Below are 27,009 nucleotides of genomic sequence, written 5' to 3'. Positions count from 1 at the left end.
AATAAAATATTTTAAAAAATAAAATAAAGTGGAAGACACTGCAGACACAGGGTACGGTTTATTTCATTCCTTTCTTTGAGGTCACAACATTGTTAACTTTTAGTATAAGAAAGTGTCTGAAAGACAAGAACTATGGTTATTAATTCTACAGTGGTAGAATCACAAGAATACTTGTAATAGTAAGCAAGTATTATTTCTGAGGATTGATTTGACCCTTTAACATGAGAAATAAATCTAACTCCTCCCCTAACTATGACTTTATACCAGTAGTCCACCTTTACTTCAGATAAATTACCTGTTTATTTTTTTCTCCTGAATACTTAATGTTACAGAGATAAAGAATCTGACCAGTTTGGTATCTAGATGAGTGACATACGATTTACACTTTTTTCTAGGAATCTATCCCATAAACCAAAGATAAACTGACAAAAATATGGTATAATTTATGTACGAAGCTATTCATTTTTATTGTTTGTAATAACAAATACTGCAATATATTTTTTAAAGATTTTATTTACTTATTTGACAGAGAGCAGGAGAGCACAGGTCAGAGGAGCTGCAGGCAGAGGGAGAGGGAGAAGCAGGCTACCCGCCAAATAAGGACCCCAATGTGGGGGCTTGATCCTAGGACCCTGGCATCATGACCTGAGCCAAAGACAGTTGTTTAAGCAACTGTACCACCAAGGTGCCCCAAATAGTGCAATATTTCTAATAGCAAGAGACGGGAAATAATCCAAATATCATTCCATAGAGCACTATTAAAAGGAATGAGGAGCTATATAGTATTCTGGAATGATCTCCAGGACGTACTGTTCAGAAAGTGAACTGCAAAGGAGTTTGTATAAGATGTTTTTTGTAGCGGTGCCTGGATGTCTCAATAGGTTGTTTTCTGCCTTTAGCTCAGGTTATGATCTCGGGTCCTGGGATATAGCCCCTCATTGGGCTCCCTGCTCAGTGAGGGGTCTGCTTCTCCTTTTCCTTCTCCTCCCATAGCTCATGCACATACTTGTGCATGCTCTCTCTTTCAAATAAGTAAGTCAATAAAATCTTCTTAAAAAGATACTTTTTGTAGGGCCAGGAGACAATATAAATAAATAGTGCTCTTAATTTACATTTTTAGAAAGAAACAATGGAAAGATAATCAAATGGTTGATTTATCAAATGGTGATTTATAAGTGAGAGAGAAAACAGGGAGAGATGAAAGGGAGACTCTGAAGTGTCATGTTTTATAGTTTTACTTTAATAGCTAGCTATGTAAATGTTTTACATAATTAAAATATTAATTAAGTCAAAAAGAAATCAAAGCACTCCCTAAAAATTGAAAACAAAATAAAACATGTGAACCCATGGGGCATCTGGGTGGCTCAGTCATTGAGCTCTGCCTTCGGTTCAGGTCATGATCCCAGGGTCCTGGGATTGAGCCCCACATCGGGCTCCCTGCTCATCAGGAAGCCTGCTTCTCCCTCTGGCACCCCCCCTGCTTGTGTTCCCTCTCTTGCTGTGTCTCTCTCTGTCAAATAAAAAAAAAAAAAAAACCATGTGAACCCAATCACATCAAGTTGGAGCTATAACCACACAGAGAGAAATTACTTCTACTGACTTTTGATTTTTTTTTAAGATTTTATTTATTTATTTAACAGAGAGAGGGAACACAAGCAAGTGGAGCATGAGATTGAGAAGCAGACTTCCCACTGAGCAGGGAGTCCAGTGTGCAGCTCAATCCCAAGACCCTGGGATCATGCCCTGAACTAAAGACAAACGCTTAACCAACTGAGTCACCCAGGCACCCCTGATTTTTGCATTCTTACAAAAAGTGGGGTTTTTTTTTTAAGATTTTATTTATTTATTTGACAGAGATGACAAGTAGGCAGGGAGAGAGGGGGAAGCAGGCTCCCTGCTGAGCAAAGAGCCTGATGTGGGGCTTGACCCCAAGACCCTAAGATCATGAGCCAAACTGAAGGCAGAGGCTTAACCCACTGAGCCACCCAGGCACCCTGAATTATTACAAAAAGTTTTAAATCTATACCAAGGTAGACAAAAGTGTATAATGAACCCATCACCCAGCTTCAAATTGAGAATCGAAAAATTAATCACTTTAGGGCCAGTCTTGTTTCATCTATATCGTGAAATTTTTCTTATTTTGAAAAAAGTCCTAAACATCATATTATATAACCTGTAAGTATATATTTCTAGAAGATAAAAGCTTTTAACATAAGCATGTTAACTTTATCACTCCTATTAAAAAAAAAAAGCTTACTGTCTTAAAATCATCAAATAACCACTAGTCCAGGTTTTTGCTTGTTCTAGTGACTTTAGAAACATAATATTTTGAAGAGTAAGAGATCAGAAACATATTTTGTAGAGTAAGAGATCAGAAAGTGACTAGAATTTTTGTCTCAAGATGAGGGATCTATTCAAAAAGGGCTATAGGAATCTACATGGATTTGGCTGACAGTAAACTGTAAGTGCACATATTGAGACCCCACAGAGCCAGGCAAAGAACATCTAATAAGGAAAGAACAATTACTGGAAAAGTTGAAAGTGAAAAATTGCCAGAGCTTAAATAAGGCTGGGAGAAGTTCTTACTACCTCAAATAGAGAATACCTTGGGACATTTAATAACAGACTTCAGAAAGGTCACATCTTGGTAGTAAAGCTAGACTAGACCTGTCCCAGTAAAGGTTAAAAGAAAAAAATTTAGAACCAAACTGACCCATAACTAATTTAGTGATCTGCTAAGTAAGTTTAAATTCATCATTCTTTTTTGAAGAAGGCGACAAACCTAGACACTCAGCATACAGAATTTCCACATTCAGCGAGAATTACAAAGACATGCAAAAAAGCATGAAATGATAACCAGAGTAAAAACTAGTCAATAGAAACAGACCCAGAAATGATAGAGATTAGAAATAAAACATTTAAAAATAGCAAGTACAAATGTGCTCAAGAATTTGCAAGAAAACTTAAAGATAATACGGACTTGGAAGTAAAAGGATGAGAAAGTATATACTATCACAATCACTAATCACAGGAAACTTGGAGTGGTTATTAATATGAGATGATGTAAACTTCAGGGAAAAATGCAAATGGAAGACATTAAATAGTAAATGATAAATAGACCAAAAATATAAAAAAAATATAATAAGTATTTTATAACTCATTCTATGAGGCCAGTGTTTTTCTGCTGCCAAAGACATCACAATAAAAGGTAATCTGCTGACTGTGATCCCTCAGAAACAGCTGCAGAAATACTTGACAGAGTGTTAGCAAACTGAATCCAGCAACTTATAAAAGGATTTTGGATCATAATCAAGTGGGATTTAGCCCAGAAATACAAGTGTGGCTTAATATATGAAAATCAGTTAATATAATATCTCATAATAATTAGTAGAATAAAGTAGAAGTCAGCAGACTTTTTCTGTATGGGGCCAGATAAGTAAATATTTTTAGGGCTTCATTGGTCGTACAGTTACCTGTCACAATTCCTCAGCCCTGCCAGTGTTTTCCAAAGGCAGCCATAGCCTATGTATAAACAAATAGGCATAACTGTGCTCCAATAAAACTTTATTTCTGGGCAGTGAAATTTGAATTTCATATGATTTTCACATGTGCAAGATATATCTTTAAAAATTTTTTTTCAGGGACGCCTGGGTGGCTCAGTTGGTTAAGCGGCTGCCTTCGGCTCAGGTCATGATCTCAGGGTCCTGGGATCGAGTCCCACATCGGGCTCCTTGCTCGGCAGGGAGCCTGCTTCTCCCTCTGCCTCTGCCTCTGCCTGCCTCTCTGTCTGCCTGTGCTCGCTCGCTCTCTCTCCCTCTGTCCCTGACAAAGAAATAAAATCTAAAAAAAAAAAAAAAAAAAAGTGTAAATTAAAAAAAAAAAAAATTTTTTTTCAACCATTTAAAAACACCAAACCATTCCGGACCTGTGAGCCATATGAAAATAGACAGCTGGTGAGATGTATTGCCCCCTGGAATAAAGGACAAAAACCACATGATCATCTCAGTGTGATTGGTGGCCTCTAAAATGACCCCTAAGTAACCCCTGCCTCCTAGTACTCACACCCTTGTGTAATCTTTTTCCCTTGAAGTGGACTGGACTTAGTGACTCATTTCTAACAATAGAATACTGCAAAAGAGATTGGATGTCACACTGAAGATTAGGTTACCAAGAGACTGTGATTCTGTCTTGCTCTGCTTTCCCTCAGGGCTCTGGCTCGGGCCGGGGGTGGGGTGGGGGGGTGGGGGGCGGTAGCTGCCCTGTTGGGAGTAACTCTGTGGAGAGGTCCACGTGGCAAGGAACTGAGGTCTGGCCAGCAGCCAGCAAGAACCTGGAACCTACCAAAAACCAAGTGAGCGAGCTTGGAATTGGATCTTCTGAGGTCTGCCAACAGGAACCTAAATAAGCTTGGAAGGGAGTTCGTACCCATTTAACCTTTGAGATGAATGCAGCTATGACCAGTACCTTGATTACAGCCTTGTGAAGAATCCTGAGTCAGGCACCCTGCTAAAGTTGCCTGTGCCTGTATTGCTGTCCCACAAAAACTGTGCGATAGTAAATGTTTATTGTTATAAGCTGCTCAGTTTTGGGGTAATTTGTTGAGTAATAGTAGATCATCAGATACAGAAAAAACACGTGACAAAATCTAACACGCATTCATAATAAAACAGATCCTCAACAAACTAGAAATAGAAAGGAGTTCACTCAATCTGATCAAAAAGCATCTATGAAAAACCTACTGCTGGGGCGCCTGGGTGGCTCAGTGGGTTAAGCCTCTTCCTTTGGCTCATGTCATGATCTAAACTAAATTTTTTTTTATCTGGTTTTTATAATTGTTCTGATACCACCTAAGCTGTCATAGCCAGAAGCAGAAATCTAGATGCATCATTTAAAAATGTGAAACATATGGGGCGCCTGGGTAGCACAGTGGGTTAAGCCTCTGCCTTCGGCTCAGGTCATGATCTCAGGGTCCTGGGATCGAGCCCCACATCAGGCTATCTGCTCAGCAGGGAGCCTGCTTCCCCCCTCTCTCTGCCTGTCTCTCTGCCTACTTGTGATCTCTCTGTCTCTGTCAAATAAATAAATAAAAATCTTTTTAAAAATTAAAAAAAAAAAAAAAACCCTACTGCTAACATCATACTTACAGACGAAAGACTGAATCCTTACCCTAGGATCAGGAGCAAGGTGAGGATGTTAAATGTCACCATTTCTGTCAACATTCTGTTGGAGAGTCTAGCCAAATGAAATAAGCCAAAAAAGAAAAAAAAGGCATACCAACATGAAAGAAGTAAAACTGTCTATATTCTCAGATGACATAATTCTATAAGAAGTATCTGAAAATGACAGAACATTACTGAAGGAAATTAGACATGTATTAAGAGTGTTGGGACCCCTGGGTGGCTTAGTTGGTTGGACGACTGCCTTCGGCTCAGGTCATGATCCCGGAGTCCCGGGATCGAGTCCCGCATCGGGCTCCCAGCTCCATGGGGAGTCTGCTTCTCCCTCTGACCTTCTCCTTGCTCATGCTCTCTCTCACTGTCTCTCTCTCTCAAATAAATAAATAAATAAATAAATAAATAAATAAATAAATATTAAAAAAAAAAAAAAAGAGTGTATAGGGGCGCCTGGGTGGCTCAGTGGGTTAAGCAAGCCTCTGCCTTCAAGTCAGGTCATGATCTCAGGGTCCTGGGATCGAGCCCCGCATCAGGCTCTCTGCTCAGCAGGGAGCCTGTTTCCCCCGCCTCTCTCTCTCTGCCTACTTGTGATCTCTGTCAAATAAATACATAAAATCTTTAAAAAAAAAAAGTATAGAGAACCCTTATGATCAATAAGATAATCAAGTTAAAAATTGAACTAAACATGGGGCACCTGGGTGGCTCAGTTGGTTAAGCATCTCTCTTTAGCTCAGGTCATGGGCCCTGGGAATGAGTCCTGCATCACATCAGGCTCCCTGCTCAGCGGAAAGCCTGCTTCTCCCTCTCCTACTCCCCCTGCTTGTGTTCCCTCTCCTGCTGTGTCTCTGTCAAATAAATAAAATCTTTTTTTAAAAGAAACTGGGAGCTAAACACTTAGACATTTCACCAAGGAAAGAGATGAATGGCTAATAAGTACAAGTAAGAGTGTTCATTTTAGAATTGCAGAATAAAATCACAGTAGGATTACAATCCATACCCACTAACATGGCTATAATGAAAAAGTGCAAATGTTAGCAAGGATGTAGAGAAACTGAGACCTTCATGCATGCTGGTGGGAATGTAAAAGAGCATAGCCACTTTGGAAAACCGTTTGGTAATTTCTTAAAAAGTCAAACATAAACACAGTGTAGGAGCTGGCAGTGCTAATCCTAGGCATACACCCAGAAGAAATGGGAACATAGGTCTACACAAAGACCTAAGACACATATCAGCCAAATAGAATGTATGGCTGCTGTTTGGATCCTGTTTGAACAAATCAACTTGACGAAGGCATTTATAAGACAGGGAAACTTTAACACAGATGGGTTATCAGATATTAAGGAATTAAAATCTTTATCTATTAGAAATATATCCTGAAGTAATTATAGGTGAGATAATATGTGTGGGTTTGCTTTCAAATACTGGAACAGGGTGCCTGGGTGGCTCAGAGGGTTGGGCCTCTGCCTTTGGCTCTGGTCGTGATCTCAGGGTCCTGGGATTGAGCCCTGCGTCGGGCTCTCTGCTCAGTGGGGTGCCTGCTTCCCCCTCTCTCTCTGTCTGCCTCTCTGCCTACTTGGGATCTCTCTCTGTCAAATAAATAAATAAAATCTTAAAAAATAAATAAAATAAAATACTGGAACAGGGACGCCTGGTGGGTCATTTGGTTAAGCATCTGCCCTTGGCTATGGTCATGATCCCAGGGTTCTGGGATCGAGTCCCACATTGGGCTCCTTGTTCAGCAGGGAGCCTGTTTCTCCCTCTGCCTGCTGCTCCCCCTGCTTGTGCTCTCTCTCTCTCTCTGACAAATAAATAAAATCTTTAAAATAAATAAATACTGGAACAAAAAGCAGAGGAAAATAGATGAAGTAGAAATAGTCAAATACTAATAAATGCCAAAGCTCAGTGATGGTACAGATATATTTTCTATTTCTCACTCTTGTGTATATTTGAAATTTTCCATCATAATGAAGTTAAAAAAATTAAATGAGAACTTGACCATTGTGGAGAAAGAGCCTTTATGGGTGTCTGAGTGGCTCAGGGGGTTTAAGTGTCTGCCCTCAGCTCAGGTCGTGATTTCAGGGTCCTGGAACCGAGCTGCCCCCTGCCCCCTGCTCAGCGGAGAGTCTGCTTCTCCCTCTTCCTCTTCATCTGCTCCCAACTTAATCTCTCTCTCTCTCTGAAATAAATAAAATCTTTATAAAAAGAGCCTTTAAGAGACACCTGGGTGGCTCAATTGGTTAAGTGGCTGCCTTCAGCTCAGGTCATGATCCCAGGGTTCTGAGATCGAGTCACGAATAGGGCTCCTTTCTCAGTGGGGAGCCTGCTTCTCTCTCTGCCTCTGCCTGCTTGTGCTTGCTCTCTCTCTTTGACAAATAAATAAATGAATCTTTAAAAAAAAAAAAAAAAGCCTTTAAGAAATTCATAAAGCGGTACCTGGCTGGTCAGTTGGTGAAGCATGTGGCTCTTGATTTCGGAATCAGGAGTTTAAGCCCCACATTGGGGATAGAGATTAATTTTTTTTTAAGATTTTATTTATTCATTTGACAGACACACAGTGAGAGAGGGAACACAAGCAGGGGGAGTGGGAGGGGGAGAAGCAGGCTTCCCGCTGAGCAGGGAGCCTGATGCAGGGCCCAATCCCAGGACCCTGGGATCATGACCTAAGCTGAAGGCAGACACTTAATGACTGAGCCACCCAGATTACGACTGAGTGCCCCAAGATTACTATTTAAAAAAAAAAAAAAAAAGGGGGCACCTGGCAGGCGTTGTTGGTTAATTGGTCACCTCTTGATTTCAGCTCAGGTCATGATCTCAAGGTCCTGGGTAGATCCCCATGTTGGGCTCTGCGCTTGCCGAGTCTGCTTAAGGATTCTCTCTCTCCCTCTCCTTGTGCCCCTCTCCTTACTCACACTTGCTCACTTGCTCTCTCAAAAATAAATTTAAATAAATCTTTTTTTTAAAAAGTCCTAAGGACAAGTAGGTAGTGCTATTACATAAACTAACTTGTTCAAGCCTGATACCAGTCCATCTTCAATGTACCTTGCAAAAATCCAACCATTTCATTACTGCCATGCAAAAGGTTATCTTGAGTAGAGATTTAAATGAAAGAGCAGAGACAGTTTTCAGTCTTCATGTTGCACCACTTGCTAGCAAGTTCTAAGCTAGCTTTCTGGTATTTCTGTATTTGCAAAATGCATAGAGGTCTCCTGTGAGCACATAGGTAGTTTGCTGTTAAACATTTCCAAACGAGAACGAAGCATCATCATCCCCTCGTGCTAGTTCTCATACACAGCACAGCCTTTCTTCTTTGTGAATGGCACCTGCCTCTTCCTCAGCGTGAAAGATCCCAGGATTTGTAACTGCTTTTATTTGGGGTATGGAAATTTTACTGTTCTTATGTATACACATGTGTTTAATGAGAATCGTATATGATTTACAAAGATGTGTCCCTGTTTGTTTATTCATTATTTTCTCCTTTTTCCATTTTTTTCAGTACATGTACTAGCCTTAGCAAGTTCTGTTCCAAACTCAGGCACCTTGACTTGGCTTCCTGTACATCAATCACAAACATGTCTCTTAAAGCTCTGAGGTAAATGTCTTATAACAAGAGTATCCAATAATCGGAACAAATACTGAGTTTTTAAAAAATTTCAAATAACTGAAATAAAGTTAGAATCGAAGGAAACTGTTTTATGGATATGTACTATAGTTCAGAATAGATCAGTTGCCCAAATTACAGGACACATTCAGGTGAAATGCCTAGGGATAACTAGGATTTCTGAACAGACTGGTATAGCGTATATGCGAATAATTAGATTTCTCTGAAGGCTTGGTTGCCCCCACTTGGTTGTCCCACTGAAACCGCCACATATCATAGCTTAGTGATCAAAGCAGCGCTCTGGAGTCAGGTGATTGATTAGCCAGGTACCTTGGACAAATATAACCCTTATGAGCTTTTCCTTGTCATCTCATAGTTCTGTTCTTAGGATTAGGATTAAACAGTATTATCACTGTTTGATAATATTAGGCCAAACCATACAAAGTTGGCAGTATTTAACAGCTTTTATGGTATAAAGATGACAACTTCATTGGTTCAACCTAATGTATATAAAGTACTTAGGAGAGTTTCTGGCATATTAAGTAAGCACTCAGTACGTTTTGTTTTAATATTAACCTATTTTCTAAAAACATATCACAGAAGGTATACCTTAAAAGGAGGGTGAAATGCCCATTCTCTTTGTATCTTTACTTTTTTATCAGTCTTTTACAGGTAATTATGGTCCCATGTATTGGTTATGTTCATAAATAGTAAAAATTAAGCTATTAAAAGAAGAAATGCAGATTTAGTTGAGTATAAGTAATCTAAAAATGGCTTCTAGACCTTCCTTATGAATACTGAGTACATATGTATCTAAGGTCATTTGCCAGGTGAGATAATAAATAGGATAAGATAACAGCATTTATGGTTTATAAAATATTTTCACATAAATGATTTCATTTATTTGAAAACCATCTGAGGCAGATAGGACAGACACTTATAGATAAGAAAATCCAAAACATTTTTGAATGTGATTCAACCTCACTAAACAAGGTATTGTTGTTGCTGCCCTGTAGCGGCATAGTGCGGTGTGATCAGTGCTATTACAGAAGTGAGTGCTTCCATTTGGGAAGAGCATAGGCTATGGCTGATCTTGGATTAAGAGAAGTTCAGTCAGGTTTCCTAAAGTGACTTGTCTGAAGTCACACTGTTAATGTTGAAGAATGGACTTGAACCAAGATCCCCTGCCTTCATTTTATAAAACAATTAGAGCAACATTTTCCAAAGAATATCATAGAGCTTGGGATTCTTGCATAGTTCAAATGTGAAATCAAAGATAAAATGGATATTTGATAGAAGGCAGAGATCAAACATAGTATAGCCTAATTTTAGCCTGTGGAGACTGTACTGAGGAGACTTCACAGATAAGGAAAATGTATAGATCCTTTGTAATTTTTTAAATAAGAATTTAAACCTCTTCATTATTACTTTGATAAGTAAAAGAATTATTTGGTAAAGAATCTGAATCTAAACCCTTCACTAATTACTCTGTTAACTTGAACAGGTCACTTAGTTTCCATTTCCATTTCAGAGACCTTTTAAACATGTGATAAGTGCAAAAAGAATATATTTGAAAAGCATAAACCTCCATAACAGTCTAATATATCTGAAAAACAGTACTGTGCTTTGTGCTTATTAGTTTATCTGGATTTGAGATAGCTCTCCTCAGGATACAGTCCCACATGAATGAACTCAACCAACATTGATAACTAGGCTTTGTTTTTGTTGTGAGATTGCCTGTATTCTAAATCTATGTTAAGTAAATAAGTGTATTCTTGTGGGAAAGCATGGGGCTGTAGCCATTCCCTGACTAAATAGCCAATAAAATGAGACTTTGATGCCTTTGGAATTGGATTTAGTCATATATTTGTTTCATTTTGTTTTGTCCTAAGTGAGGGATGTCCACTGTTGGAGCAATTAAACATTTCCTGGTGTGACCAAGTAACCAAGGATGGCATCCAAGCACTAGTGAGAGGCTGTGGGGGTCTCAAGGCCTTATTCTTAAAAGGCTGCACACAGGTAATACTCCATGTAGTGCTTGTGAATTTTAGAAGAACCGTGAACTTTGTAGGCAGCCCAAAGATGTTGGCTGGAGGAATATGTAGTTGTATATTAATGACCAAGGATACATGCTTACCAAAAATTAAAGTGTCTTCCTTAGAGTTAAAAAATACATATATATGAAAAGAATTAACATCTGACCAAAGATAAAATTTTTGAGGGGAGGCAAGATGGGGAGAGAAGATCACACTGAGCATGCACCATAGGCAGGAAGCATCTTACACAATTTAATCTGAGAAGAAAACTTGCCATGTCGTCACTGCCTGAGACCTTGAACTGGAGAGGCAAGGAAGGCAGTCTTAGTTAGCAGTTTTCACTAGTTGTTTAACTACCAGGTTAAATGTGCCAAGTATACAGAACCTACATTTTATAGTGTTGGTGTTTACTTCCTGCGAGTCACATTACAAATCCCAACATATTTTGCTATTAAAAATTTTACTATCTTTGTATTTTACGGTGATTAAAAAGAAAAAAAGAATTGACATGGCAGTGTCTCGAAGGAAATAATCAGAAGTGAGTTTAGAAGTGACTGACAAAGTAGGGCTAAGCTCTTATGACATTCTTTTATTAATGGTTACTGAAACCATGCCTTGGCTTCTGTTAAAAGTGCCCTTATTCCTTCACTGTGATGGGAGGAGTTCCATTGTTTGAAACAGAGCTTTGGAAGTAAGACTGCCTTAAAACAACAGCTTGAGCTTCTGGTTATTTATAGAATCCTGAAAAATATTGATTGGAATGCACCATTATAATCAATTACTTGCCATCTGTTCTCAGCACTGTACGCGTGGCACTCATCTTCCAGCAGCAGATAAACCGGATTCCTTTCTCAGCTTCTGCTCCCAAAAGTTTGTTTTTAAAAAAAAACTTTTTATATAGGAAGTACAGAAGTGTGAAAATTATTTTAGCTTCGTAATCCCTGAGCAAAATGCTGTGAGGCATACTTAATTTATCAGAAGAGAAATCCATAAACATTAAGCAGTGTTTATTTTATCTTTTCCTTGATTTGGTGATCATGTGAATTTGACGTGGTTGGAACTGATGAAAAATACTGATAACCATACTAATGACATGAATTATGCCTTTATTTGATCATGGGTCATTGTTTCTGGTTCATTGTTCCTTTGAAGCTTGGTTGGCTTTATTTAGCATGTGTTGACGAAATGTGTATACTCCTATATCTTTATCTCTTGAAACAGTGTTAGTAATCTTTTTTTTTCTGTCTTTTTAATTTTTCTAGCTAGAAGATGAAGCTCTGAAGTACATAGGTGCACACTGTCCTGAACTGGTAACCTTGAACTTGCAGACTTGCTTAGTAAGCCGTCCCTCCCACAATTCTTTTGTATTAGTAGTTCATTGCAGTAATATTATTGTACAAGCTTCCATCATCAAGACCAGTGGTTTTTCCACCTCAGCCCTGGGGACACAGGAGACACACAGATACGATTCTTGGCATGTTTAAGGACACTCACTCCTAAGGGTTTTGACATAGATAATATAGAATATATTGCCCATGCAGATTTCCAAATAAGCTAACTAGAACTCCACCCCTTTTCTACTTTTAGAAGTGAATTATTCACAGACTTTAGTACTTAGAATATTTTTTTGGTTAATTAATTGCAGTTATGCCAATGAAGATCTATCAGTGAGTCATAACTATTGGGAACCACTGATCTAAACAGATGACAAGCAAAATGTACTCAAGTATTTCCAAGTGGTATTGTAATTCACATTCAGCTTTTTTAGACTGTCACCTCTTTTGTGTGTATCCCCAAACCCCTGCATTTTGCTCAATTTGCTGGAACTATTCAGGGTCCTAGAACATCAACAATACACTTTTATCTTTTCTCTCTTGCCTTGAAAATTACAAATATGTGTTGCCTTGGAGTGAAAGCCTCTCATGGCAAGTGAAAAGACTTGATGAGGGTTTGCCTTGTTTTTGCTAAAACTTCTGCTCATTATCCCCTCCTGTTCTTGTATAATCACCTGAAACTTGAGACTGTAGTGGTTGTTGAAAGGTGACACATATAGGGCCATGTTTTGTGCAATTGAAGCAACCCCCCTTCCAGCCCTTAAGGGATGGTGCTGATAATGATCTGCTTAGGAGGCTCCTAAAGACTGAGTTAAAGGAATGATACGCCTTTTAAGTCTGATCACCGCTTCCTTTTAATTCTGATTGCCATAGTTGCTAACTCTCAGAATTTGCCTGATTTCATTTATGAAACTGAAATATCTGACCTGACAGGAAGAGCTTACACAACTGCTATAAGCATGAAATCATCATCTTACAGTGACAGGAAAAAAAAACTGTTCTCTGGCATCTTTGGATCTTACGTATGTGTATATACACACAGATATGCTCTGTATGTATTTGTGTGGATATATGTTACGTACACATATATACCATACCTACTGTTTGCTGTTTTAGTTTCATTTCCTTGGCCTTTCCAGCAGACAGAAACCCCAGCGGGTAAGCACAAAGAACCAGCTCTATCATCTGTTTATTTTACTCTTTCCTTTCACCCAGATCTTAAGGCATAAGTCATTCCTTCTGTAGGATGTGATGCAATGATTCTCATTCCTAAGACTTCACGTTTCTGACCAAAACTCTTGACGTGACCAAAGTACATTCTCATTCCATTCTTTTTCTTGACTAAGTTGAAAACATAGAAGTTCAGTAAATTTTACTATTTTTAAAATTTGAAGAATTGTTATATATGACTTTTCTCATCTTTCTTCCTCAGTAATCCCTTAAAGACTTGAAAACATTAAGAAGCAAAAGGCAGGGGCACCTGGGTGGCTCAGTCGGTTAAGCATTTGCCTTCAGCTCAGGTCGTGATCCAGGGTCCTGGGATCAAGCCCCACATTGGGCTCCCTGCTCAGTGGGGAGCCTGCTTCTCCCTCTGCCTGCCACTCCCTCTGCTTGTGTCTCCTCTTTCGCTGTCTCTCTGTGTGTCAAATAAAGAAATAAAATCTTTAAAAAAAGGGGGGGGCGGTAAGGAAAAGGCAGCACAGTCCTACAACTTACTTTCCTGATCTTATGTGACACAAATTCTCATTGACCTGGTACATATGCATGTTCATTGATTGCTGCTTCCCCTTTACATTTCAATTATCCTCATTTAGTTATAACTATACATCACACTTGCATGTCACCTTTTTAGTTACTTCCACATGTGTTGATCCTCATTAATTTATCCTCACAATACATCTTGTATCTGCCTTAGCATCCACTTCTTTATCTGTATCTTGCTTTAGTTATACAATATTGAGAATATACTGATTTAAGCAGTGAATATTTTTTTTTTTAAGCAGTGAATATTTAAAGCTCGATATTTTTTTTTCTAATTGTCCTGGCAACCTAAGGACACTGATTGAACAGAGATGATAGGGAGCTTTATTCTGAGGCTTACACAAAATTTTTGAATCTAGCAGGACAAATTGAATTGCTAATCACATCCAACATGTTAAGATGTTTATACATGGCTTTTTTTTTTTTAGCGTAACATTTTGGTGTGTCCTTTTCAAATTTTAGAATAATTTAAAACATATAAAATTATGTTTGAGTTGGATACAGCTGTTTATCTCCATAAATTTTTTTTTTTACACTATTACAATTAAAATAAAGAACTAAATGGGGAAAAAAAAGAAAGAAATAGATCTGTGGTTGATATGAAGTTGAAACTGTCATCCACAGGTTGTTTTAGTTTTTCATTAACTTAATGTCGGTGTCAATTTTGAACTTGCAAATAAGTTTATACTGCCATTCTTATCTATTTTCTGGGTTTTAAAATAATTTAATTGAATCTAACCCATGATGCACCTCATACTGTTTGCAGTCCCATTACATTAAAAGAATCCCATTATAGCTTCTTCCGTCTACACCAGAAATGAGCACAGAGGTGCCTGGCTCAGTCATGTGATTCTGATCTCAGTGTCGTGAGTTCAAGCCCGATGTTGGGTATTGAGCCTACTTAAATGAAAAAAAAAAGAAAGAAATGAGCACATTAAATCAAAAGGAACTGAAAAGGAGAAACAAAGTGTGTTCATTTTCTTTTAGGTTTGCTACCTGATTAATATTAAATTGGTTTATTTCTTTTTGGTGCTTATTTTCAGAGGTAACGTTTTTTCCTTCTTTTTTTCTGCTGAGTTACTAATACCTATGGGGGGGTTTGCTTTTATTTTTTAGCAAATCACAGATGAAGGTCTCATTACTATATGCAGAGGGTGCCATAAGTTACAGTCCCTCTGTGCCTCCGGCTGCTCCAACATCACAGATGCCATCCTGAATGCTCTAGGTCAGAACTGCCCACGGCTTAGGTAAACATTTCTTGTTTAGCTCAAAAAATCAGGGGAAAGGAACAAAGGCCTTCTTCACACAAATTTATTGCTCGGAACTTTGAGATTTTTAAGGTAGACACTACAAGGTTACTACCTTTTAGGTGCTAACTGCTTGCTTTTTACCTCACTTGATTATGTGTATAATTGGCTTAAACCAAGGGGTAATGTCCCCCGTTTCCTACTTCTTGCTATCCATACTAGGAAAAAAAAATTCACATTTTATTTCTACTTGAGAAATGAAGTAAAGGCATTTTCTCTTATTAATACTTCATATAATTCCTTTCGGAAGAAAGTTTTTAAAGGCCTACCCTGTGGTTATTTACCTTGTGGTAATGATGCCAGCTACTTAGCATTAAGTATTTAAAAAAAAAAAAAAAAAAAAACAGCCCTGCAGGAATACTTCCTTTGTGTTCATGGTCTTTTAGAGAAAGCCTGATTTCTCTGTGGTTCCTCCTCTTTGCCTAAAGAAGCATTGGCTGAATATTTACTAAGAATGCAGTGTTAGCATGCACATGCTTTCAAAACCATATTGGTTCTGTAAAAGCACACAGCATGCTGTTTTGTAATAAATAAGGATGATCCCCATATGCCTTTTTTGTTCTTAAAACAACTTTATTGTACTTATATGCTAGATATGTTAACCCTTGTTTTAAGTGATTTGCAAATATTAATTCATTCAATCCCCATAATAGCATATAAGCACTGTTATTATCTCCATATTACAGGTGAGAAAACTGAAGCACAGAGAGAGGTCAGGTAACCTGTTCAAGGTCTCACAGCTAGTGAGTTCAGGTGCAAGGGTTCAAACTCAGGCAGTCTGGTCCAGAACCCAGGAAACCACATATAATAATCACTATAAACCCATATAACTTTATTAAAGCTTTTTGTTATCACCTGGCCAGAGGCCTAACCATAATTGTTAAAAGAAAAGTTGCCTAGATTATCAGAATTCCTTGATATATCATAGACTTGGTCAAAATTAATACTATCAGAGGCCTGGGGCTAAGGAGGCAGCAAGACTCCTCCCTAAAAATATTACACATGACCTTTTTCTCTTTTAAAGCAAGGAGTGTTCAGCTTCTTACTCCTTCACGGTTTATTTTATTGTTCGGACAGAAAGGCTCTCAAATATCAGAATCAAAAGTTAGATTCAGTCAGATCCTGCTTTCCCCTTAGATGTTCATTTCTCATTGCTAGTTGATAATGATTTCTTCTATTATAGCTTTGTTTGTTTCAACTCATGTAGTAAGTAATTCGTAAGCAAACATGAAGATATGTTATTTGGTACTATCATGCAGACACCACCAGACTCTTCACAGAAAAGAGCTACTTTTGATTCCCAGGTCCCGTGGTTAGTATTTCTGTTGGTGTTCAGCAGTTCCTGAGTAGGAGACTGGCTGCCAGCTCAGCCCCCCTCTGCGCTGGGCCTCCCTGGGAGCCTGTGGGAAGAGGCAGGAAGCTTAAGGGCATTTTTTTCATAAGTGTGGAATTTCATACATGGGACAGGCCTGTAATTAACCAGTCCCTTCATAGTATTTTTAAAAGCTATTTAAATTTGAGTGAACCTACATGTAAAATGGGGAAAGAGAATAATTTACTTGAGCAACAGATTAATTGAAGCAGAGTATTTATCTCCATTTCCTTTGTTTTCTAGGAGCAGGCTGCCCTCTGGGGGTAAGCAGTATGCCATCAAGAAGGCTTTTAAATGCATTTTGGCATTAACTACAAGCTTCTATTATATTCTTCTGATTGCATCACCCTGAAATGTGGTATTTACAGGACCACTTTATGATGACTCCATGAAAATGAATGGCAAGATCTGTATACAGACTTGCTTAGCTGTTAATATCACTCTATCATGCAGTGTTTAGGGAATAGGAGGTTGTTTTCTTAAATTCTTGCTGTTTCAATAAACCCAGTTTTCAGAAAACAAGGGCTTGACTTTCACTTTGTTTTTGTTTTGTTTTGTTTTTTCAACAGAATATTAGAAGTGGCGAGGTGTTCTCAATTAACAGATGTAGGCTTTACCACTCTGGCCAGGGTAAGTTATTTTCTCCAGGTTCTTTACAAAATAATTTTTTTTTTAATTTCACAAGAGTGAGCAACAAGGGAAACGTGGAATGGCAGCAAAGTGGAGGAGGGTGTGGAGTGTGAGGGCACTTCTCTGGCTGGTGTGCCTGAGCCTTCTCGTGCTGCAGCCACAGGCCTAAAGAACGTGAACTGCTCTGGAAATACAGATGTGTCTTGGAGACCATGATGTTCCTTCTTGAGACTTGATTTGCCACTTTTTCATTAGATGGTAAACTAGGCAGGGCCTTCCTAGTGCTTCGTGGAAAAGCTTTCTTGGTTATTTGGTATGTGACTAGTGGGTGAGAGTAACATTGAAAGAAACATATAGACCTACTTTTAAATGGAGATGGTTTAAGAGATTTTATTGTGTTCTTCAGAATAAATACTTGGAATAGTTTTATAAATCACTGTATAATAATAGTATTCAAAATTATACTGTCTTTAGCATATATGGACTCTGGGGAGGGACATTTGCTTTCAGGCAGACTGATAGAAGACTAATGGGTAGGGGGCAGCACGTGGCATAACTCAGTGAGGACACACAATTTACCTTCCATTCTTTCAAAGAGATAATTTTCATTATTTATGGTTGGAAGGATTCTGTATTAGCTTGGTATTAATGTGCAGAAAATTTATTCCCTTGGACTTAAAAGATATTAGATACGTAATTGAGAAATTTCCAATGTGATCAAGGCCTTTTAAAATGTGTGATTAATAAAGGCAGAAAGTGACATTAGAATGACACCAGCTCTGAAACTTAAGATTTTGTCCATGTATTTAATACTGCTTCTTAGTGTTCTGGCTTTAAATTTTCCCATGTTTTAAATCTTGGTGCTATAATGTTTGGTTTTGTATTCTGTAGAATTGCCATGAGCTTGAAAAAATGGACCTGGAAGAGTGTGTTCAGGTAAGAGTGTAGATTTCTACTCCGAAATACATTATCGGGGCAGCTGGGTGGCTCAGTGGGTTAAGCCTCTGCCTTTCCCTCAAGTCATGATCTCAGGATCCTGGAATGGAGCCCTGCATCGGGCTCTCTGCTCAGCAGGGAGCCTGCTTCCCCCTCTCTCTCTGCCAGCCTCTCTGCCTACTTGTGATCTCTCTCTTTCTGTCATAAGTAAATAAAATCTTAAAAAAAAAAAATACATTGGGGTGCTTGGCTGGCTCAGTGGATTAAGCCTCTACCTTCGGCTCAGGTCATGATCTCAGGGTCCTGGGATTGAGCCCCGCATCGGGCTTTCTGCTCAGTGGAAGGCCTGCTTCCCCCTTTCTGTCTCTCTGCCTGCCTCTCTGCCTGCTTGTGATCTCTGTCACATAAATAAATAAAATCATAAAAAAAAAAGTTTAAAAATAATACATTATCATAGGGGCGCCTGGGTGGCTCAGTTGGTTAGGAGTCTCTTTGTTTCGGCTTGCGGACTCTGGGGTTCAAGCTCAATGAGGAGTCTGCTTGAGATTCTCTCCCTCACCTGCCCCCCTCTACCTATCTCCCCCTAAAATAAACAAATTCTTAAAAAAAGAGAGAGATACAGTATGATAGAGACTGGCAAAAAAGAAAAAAAAAACTTACATAATACATACACATCGAAACATTCAGTTCCCTGTCCCAATGTAGTGTAGTGCCTGGTGGCAGTACTGATTCTTCATTTATTGAGGTGTCCTCCAGGTATCCAGGCAGAAGTACTCGTGGCATGCATGGTAAGGAACTAGGAAAATATATGCCATCAGTAAGGTTGCCAGTGGAAAGAAAGTAGGTCCAAGCATTCAGGTTATAAAGATGTTAAAGTGTTTCCTAAGACATACAGGGTTATAACAGTAGTAAATAATTAAAGCCCCATCACATGAACAGTATAGCACTGCCCCCACCCTTTTTTTAGTTCAGTGAGACTCTGGACCCCTTATAATATTAGCCCTGGAGATCCAACTCTGCCCTTTGGGCAGACAGACCAAATATTGCCTTAGCAACTGTTTCTTTTATTACCAATTATAAGAGCTTTAAGATTACTAGTTGATCAGAGAGAAATTTTTGAAGGGCGACTCCTAAAAAGGAGATAGATTAGTAAATCTTTTTAATGGTAACAATAAAGATACTTCCAGTAACTGCAGAGGTCAGTTTTTTCTAAATTACTTGTTATCCAGACACTCCTTAGCAACTGTTCTTACTAAACTAGAACTTGGTCACATCCATCCATCTCTCGCACATGCTTGAGTGTGCAGCGCATCCTCTTCAGTGTTACTCCTTCTCAGTGATGTGCACACACCTTCTCTCCCCAGCCTTCCATCCCCCACCATTTCTTAGCCCCTGTGAAGTTGTGTGTTACGGTCATCATCATCATTTCAGAGTTGGAGGAACATTTGAAAAGAAGCACTGATTTACTTTCCAGCCTAAGATAACTCTAAAAGACTGTTCTTCCTTCAAGAGTTCCTCCTTCTTGAATGTTCATAGTTAACCCAGATTCCAGCAGCCCCTATTCTGTCGTCTTTGGGAAAATACCTGACACCCAGGTTATCAGAGCTCTATCATGGCTTATAAAATATAGGCAGATATACTTAATAATTTGAGGATATTTTCCCATTAAAAAAAATTTTTTTTTTAATGGAGCAGTGTCTCCTGATTCTTTTCTAAGGAGGTAAAACAAAGTCCAGTGGGTAGAAGTAACAAGGGGACAGATTTTCATTCATTTCAGAAACAAAAGAGAATTTTCAACAGACCTGTTCAAAGATGGAAGACTGCAGATGACTAGATGTGTTCAAGCCTGCCTAGATAGGTTCTCAAAGAACAGGTTCAAGTAGCTCAAGGGCTTTCAATCTTAAGATCTGTTATTTTATGATTAATATCAGGATATCAGTGTAGAATACAGTTATATTCAAGAATGAGGTATAGTCAAGAAGCTTTTTTGGAATTATACCTATAATAAACTTACGTGTTTCTTTCAGATAACAGATAGCACGTTAATCCAACTTTCTATACACTGTCCTCGACTTCAAGTATTGGTAAGTTTGACTTTTTAAAGTTTTATGTATTCACTGGGTGCCTCAGTGGGTTAAGCCTCTGCCTCCGGGTCAGGTTATGATCTCAGGGTCCTGGGATCGAGCCCCACATTGGGCTCTCTGCTCAGCCGGGAGCCTCCTCACCCCCACTCTCCTGCCTCTCTGCCTACTTGTGATCTCTGTCAAATAAACCAATTTTTTTTTTTAAGTATTTAAAAAAAAAAAAACTTGAGCCCCTCTTATCCCTATAGAAAAGTATAAATTTGTATGTGGGCTTGGATGTCATGATTTGTTCATGAACTATTTCGTAGTCCTTGCATAAATTCACACAGTATATTTAGAATCACACACAGAAGGACTTCTGGGTGGCTTAGTAGGTTAAGCGTCCAGCTCTCGATTTTAGCTCAGGTCATGTTTTTCAAGTTTTATGTAATCAAACCTACCTCATACTTCCTTCTTGGTGTCTGGCTACCATTTTGGGAAAACATATTTCTGCAAATTGCCAACTTACGGAGGACCAAGGGATTATTTATCAGTACTTGGAGATTGAAAAGTGACAAGGAGGGTATGACTTCTCCCTCCCACGTGAATTACACTTCAGCCTGAATAATGTTTAAATTTCAGCGATCCAGGGGCGCCTGGGTGGCTCAGTGGTTAAAGCCTCTGCCTTCGGCTCAGGTCATGATCTCAGGGTCCTGGGATCCAGTCCCATATCGGGCTCTCTGCTCAGCAGGGAGCCTGCCTCCTCCTGTCTCTCTCTGCCTGCCTCTCTGCCTACTTGTGATCTGTCTGTCAAATAAATTAAAAAAAAAAAAATCTTAAATTTCAGCAATCCAGGAGACAGGATAGCCCAAAATACAATTTGCTTCACCTTGAGACTAAATGGTCCTGTAAAACAGAACTAATCAAGGCTTTACTAGGGGTGTTGTCTGCTACTCTGCTTAATTATTTTGTGTCCAGGCTCATTTTTTGTATGTCTTTTATGGTATGTTACTAATTAGAATTGGAACAAGGGGGTTCAGAGTTTCACGTGGGGGAACCAGGGATTTAAGGAAAATTGATAAAGTAAAGGGATTTGTGTGAAGAGATGACCACACCTGATAGGTGTAGGAATCATCTTCAGTTAGTTAACTGTTTGGACATTCCCCTGTACCAGGTATTCAGTATTTAGTCCAAATTCCAGAAGGTTTTGTTCAAGAAAAACTTGAGGGGTGCCTGGGTGCCTCAGTGGGTTAAGCCTCTGCCTCCGGGTCAGGTCATGATCTCAGGGTCCTGGGATCGAGCCCCACATTGGGCTCTCTGCTCAGCCGGGAGCCTCCTCACCCCCACTCTCCTGCCTCTCTGCCTACTTGTGATCTCTGTCAAATAAACCAATTTTTTTTTAAGTATTTAAAAAAAAAAAACTTGAGCCCCTCTTATCCCTATAGAAAAGTATAAATTTGTATGTGGGCTTGGATATCATGATTTGTTCGTGAACTATTTCGTAGTCCTTGCATAAATTCACACAGTATATTTAGAATCACACACAGAAGGACTTCTGGGTGGCTTAGTAGGTTAAGCGTCCAGCTCTCGATTTTAGCTCAGGTCATGATCTCAGAGTTGTGAGATTGAGCCCCGCATCGGGCTCCACGCTGGACATGGAGCCTGCTTCAGATTCTCTCTCTCCCTCTCCCTCTGCTTCCTCCCTGAAAAAGAATCACACACAGAAATGTCAGTCACTGATAGTCAAAAGCAGAACCCCAGCAACTCTAGTTTGCTTTCTTACTTCACCGCGTAGATCTGGTGATGGCTCCATAGACATCACAATCCAACCCAGAAGGTTTCCTTTCTGCCTGTGTACAGGCTGGTGGCTAGAAAAATACCATGAGGTGTTCCAGTGTCCTTCCTTGCTCTATTTGGCTGCAGAGTCTGTCTCACTGTGAGCTGATCACAGACGATGGAATTCGTCACCTGGGGAATGGTGCCTGCGCCCATGACCAGCTGGAGGTGATTGAACTGGACAACTGCCCACTGATCACAGATGCTTCCCTGGAGCACTTGAAGAGTTGTCACAGCCTCGAGCGGATAGAACTCTATGACTGCCAGCAGATCACACGGGCTGGGATCAAGAGACTCAGGGTAAACACGGCCACACACTCTCCAGCTCTGATACTCTCGGCACCTTTCCTTCTTTCTTTTTTTCCCTCTTCCGTTTCCTTTTTGTTTGTTTGTATTTGTTTTTGTTTTAGATGTAGATTTCTATGACTTGGACATTCAGCAAAGAGAAAAAAAATGGAGAGCAAACCTAAGGGTAGATAGTTTTTACCTGTTGTTCCAAATGGAAATTTAGTGGGAAAATACCCACTGAGAGGAAGAAAGTAGGTCTTCTCCCAGCAGAGTCTCTCCCGTAATGTCCAGGGCTTAATAACATGCCCACAGTCAAAAACACATGCCAGATTCAGGAAAGAAAGAAATAACATAAAGAAAAATAGTTAAATGGGATTTAAGAATTTAATTTGTATTTCCTTTCACATCAGACCCTTTTGCTGGGATTCTTTTTTAAGACAACAAATGGATTAAGTAGGGTTTTTTGTTTGTTTTGGTGGGGTTTTGGGGGGTTTTTGTTTTTGTTTTTTTAATGCTTGCTTTTAGCCCCATCCTCCATACTAAAGAGACCCATGCATAGTGAAATGACTAGAAGACAGGTTGCCAGCAAGGAGGTTATAAAAGAATGAATGAATCTATATGTTAGGTTATTCAGCTCAACAGACATTTATTGGAACATCTGTTTCACACCTGCTGTGGGAAAGGCACTGTGCTTAGTTAGGCCCTTACAACCAGTGTCTGAAAACATCCATGTTGGCCATATGGCATCTGAGTACATAAAGGAGCACCAAACCTCATCTTGAGTTCCAGTGGTCTTAGTTCTTCCTCTCCCTTTGGACCTAGAGGACTGAGAGCATAACTGCTGTGGGAAAGCCTTGCAGCCATATTCCTTCTACACCAAAAGAGGAGAGCCGCAGGCCAATGAGAGCCTCTCCTATGGATGGCCTCCTTACAGAATCTCTTCCAACTCTGAGTCCTCAAGACTTTTTATCTGTTCTCAAATCATCACTTAGCACTTTTCCATTTTAATTTAGCTATTTATGTCTAGACTGTTAAGTTCCCTAAGAGCAGGACCTCTGTGTTGACCATCTTTGTACTCCCTTATGTAACTAGCACAGTGCCTTGAGTGTGCCAGGAACTCAGAAACTGTTTATGTAGTAAAAACAGTGTATTGTTAAAAGAGGATAATGGACTTTTTAAGAAAATATCAGAAGAAATGTTGTCCACAGTGATGTGGAAAAAATCATTTTAAGCTTGTACAGTTTCTTTCAATTTTGGGAATGCAACTAGCAGTCCCTTTGGGACAGATTAAGAGATTAGTATAAAGTCTTACCCCCAGTTTTATTATTAAAAAGCAGATACCAAAGTTAGGAGCTATTTAGTCATTTAGAACAACCTGGAATACTAGAAAGCAGAACCCAGGCCTCTCAACATCCTGACTGGTACTCAGCCTCTGCCTTGCTTTCATGTTCACTTACCTCCTTTGTTTTTTCTGAAAAGCAGTGTTGCTCTTTCTGTCAAAGCCCTCTCTCTTAGTAATGTTTCTGTCTTGTTTCAGACCCATTTGCCCAATATTAAAGTCCACGCCTACTTCGCACCTGTCACTCCACCCCCATCAGTAGGGGGCAGCAGACAGCGATTCTGCAGATGCTGCATCATCCTATGACAATGGAGGTGGTCAACCTTGGTGAACTGAGTATTTAATGACACTTCTAGAGTTACAATGGAGTCTCCAGTGGAAGCAACCCCAGTGTTCTGGGCAAGGGTTACAAAGTGAGGGCAGCGTCCAGATCCCCAGAGCCGCACATAACATGCATACCCACCCTCACCGCCACCCACTCTAGTTCTGTGACCAGGGGACTGAAGCCCATGCTGGCTTTATCAAGTGGATTGGTGAAACTTAACCATTCCTGTTGGACATGCCAAGAAGAAAATTATAGGCAAGGCGGAGGGAAGGGGGCATTCCAGCAAACCCAGTGTTACTGCTTCTGCAGTTTCTTCATTTTGTGAAGGGGTTTCTTTGGTGATTTTGGAACAGCAACTGCAGTCCTCCAGGGTCAAGGAAAGCATAGAAAAGCAATATATGTTGTATCCAGGGACCAGAAAGAAAATTTCTTTGCATCCTATAAATGGTAGTCATCCATCATGAGATGACTACAGAGCTTCTGTGCTTCCTCGTTCCCATGCCAACGTATGCTGAGCATGCTCACAAAGAAGGCTCATCCATTCCTCCTCCTGTTTTAAGTATTTGGCCCAGAGGTTTCCTAAGTGGTTGCACTGAAATCACTGTGGTCCAAATGTGATGACTTACTCACTCAGATTGTCGCTCTCTGTAGCACACTTGTGCACCTGTCTTTCGGTCTTTGTTGCTCCCTCCTGCACTCTTGCTCAGTCTGTCACCTGTTCATTGTCTGCTTACTCACACTCGATTGTTACTCTTTTGCTGTTGCTGTGTTTACAGTGTGCATTTTGGATGATTAGTTGGGGTTACCAAACATTTTTAAAGAGACATTATCAATAAATATTTTCTTAATTCTAAATTTTACCATTAGGGGACCCTGCCTGAATCTTTGCCAGCGTGAAGGGAAACTATCACAAAACCGAGATATGGTACGAGAAGAAATTGAGCTAAAACTGTTTTGATGAAAACAAACTTTGCCTTTTGGTTTCTGTTATACCTTGTGATATTATAATGATACGCATGATATGCCCAGTATTCTCCCTGCACCTCCCATCAGAATCCCCTAACTTAATAAGGAGAAAGAAGTGCATTATTAGTAAAGAGTGGAATGGCAGATCCCGAAACTGAGCCTGAAAGCACCCCCCACCCAAGGTCAGACATGTCAAATACTCACTGAAATCTAGGTGTGAGCAGTACCATCGCTGATTGGTATCTGTGAGGTTGTTTTGTTTTAGTAAGAGCGCTGCTAGAGTTGCTGTGCCGTCTAGCTGGTCAGTTTCTCTCTTTTTTCCCCCTGTTCAAGCCTTCCAGGGATACGAGAATGATCCTAGAACAGTTGGTCAACTGTATGGCAGTGTTGATGGTGTATCTCAAATGTTGGCGCCTCAAAGGACCAGAACCATTTCAAAACCTGTCAACGCTCTCTCTCTTGTGCTCCAGGATTCCCATGAGAGAAATACAAGGGCAACCAGATGAAGGCTTTGAGAGGAAGCAGGGGGTTCGTTGTCTCTGCCCAGCATGGGCAGCAGAGCTGAAGGCCTATTCAGTGCCCATGATTCAGAGTCAAAGAAGAGGCTTCCTTCCTTCCCCCCAAAAAGTCATAAAGGATGAGGAAACTAAAATCAGTTTCTAAAGTATAAGAAGTAGATTTCTAAAGCCCAAGGTTAGAAACCTTATGTGGTTTTTTAATAGGACACCTTTTTTTTTTTTTTTTTTTTTTTTTTTGTCTTTAGGACATTTTTGTGCAGTCTGCCATGATCTTAGATCATCTCTTGCATGATCCAGGCTGTTATAAGACTTGTTATAATGCTGCAGGTGCTGGCTCTACCGGCATATGTAAGAATAAAGTAGGACTGACTTCTCCACAAGCAGTTCCATGAGAGGATGCTAGAAATCTGTACTGTCCACCATTATTTTGCATGTTAAGTTTACTTTAAGTCCTGTATTTTTATTATGTGCTTTTAAAAGCTCAAATTACTTTCATTTTTCATTATTCCTTCCCCTTATTCTCTTTTCAAAATATCATATGAAGAATATACTTAATTTTTCTTATTGGAGTATAGTTGGCATAGGGATATACTTTGGACAATGAGACTCCTCCTGGTTATACCCCACATACACAGACGCACACACTTGCACACATGCTTCCAGATGTGGTTGGTAATATTCAGATCCCCAGGTAACTCATTCAGACAAAAGTAAAAAGAGAAATATTTAGGGGCCATCTGCTCTAACATATTAAGGTTTTTTTAGTATTGTCTGAACAAATTGACCATAAAACCCTGATTGGTTAGTGAGTATGGATTTAAATTGCCCGCCAGTAGAGGCCATTAAAGTATTTCCTTATTTCCAAGCAGCCTTTCCCTCTACATTTTCCAGCATCATTTGCTACATCAGTATCTTTTGTGGCCTCTACACTGGCTCTACCAGGGTGATCCCAGCTTCTTCTTTTTTTTTTTTTTTTTTTTTTTTTGCAGTGCTCTCATTTTCTTCCTGTACTCATCTTGCCTTCTGTTTAAAGCCTCCATCTTACTCCCAGTGATGCTGCTGATTTATTCTCAGTGTCTCTAGTCTCTAACTTCCTCTTTAGGCCCTTGTCCTGACCCAAGCAAAGTCTCTGGGCAGCCTTGAATACAGTAACTGTGTGTGGTTCAGGTCATTTTTCACTGGGTGGTCTTGGACATTTGCTTACCAAAATTTGAAATCATACTGTTGGATATGAGGAATAAGGGGATCAGGCTTTATCCTTTCCCCCCCCCCCAATATTTTGACTATGAAAGCACATTGTGCTCTATGTTAAAAAAAAAAAAAAATTATTTCCTCCTACTCTGCCCTTCAGTGGATGTATTTCTTAAATGGCTTTTGTAAATTTCCACATTCATTAAGTTGATGTAGCAGACCTCCAGCACATATTTTAGAGGGACACCTGGCAAATATTTTTATGATGATTTATTTTGGGCTTTCCAAACAATTTGAACTGTTCGATACAGGTCTGATGCTATAGCATTCAGGTT

At 39.5% G+C, this 27,009-nt stretch overlaps 1 protein-coding gene across 4 annotated transcripts in view; it reads left to right on the top strand.

Annotated features, from left to right (window-relative positions):
• The window catches only part of FBXL20 (F-box and leucine rich repeat protein 20), a 96,865-nt gene extending 71,158 nt beyond the window's left edge, over positions 1-25,707 (top strand). For 3 of the 4 annotated variants that reach the window (XM_032871481.1, XM_032871482.1, XM_032871483.1), the window contains exons 7-15: positions 8,668-8,763; positions 10,665-10,791; positions 12,071-12,145; positions 15,020-15,150; positions 17,152-17,212; positions 18,104-18,148; positions 20,176-20,232; positions 22,135-22,347; positions 23,873-24,859. In XM_032871481.1, coding sequence (XP_032727372.1) covers positions 8,668-8,763; positions 10,665-10,791; positions 12,071-12,145; positions 15,020-15,150; positions 17,152-17,212; positions 18,104-18,148; positions 20,176-20,232; positions 22,135-22,347; positions 23,873-23,980 — 913 coding nt within the window. In that variant the 3' untranslated portion in view covers positions 23,981-24,859. The other variant, XM_032871484.1, reaches the window with a different exon arrangement.
• The last annotated feature ends 1,302 nt before the right edge of the window (positions 25,708-27,009 follow it).

Source organism: Lontra canadensis, unplaced genomic scaffold, assembly GCF_010015895.1.
Source record: "Lontra canadensis isolate GAN:19392208 unplaced genomic scaffold, GSC_riverotter_1.0 scaffold43, whole genome shotgun sequence".
Lineage (NCBI taxonomy): Eukaryota > Metazoa > Chordata > Mammalia > Carnivora > Mustelidae > Lontra > Lontra canadensis.
The sequence above is the reverse complement of the archived record's forward strand: the minus strand, read 5'-3'. Positions and strand labels throughout refer to the sequence as shown.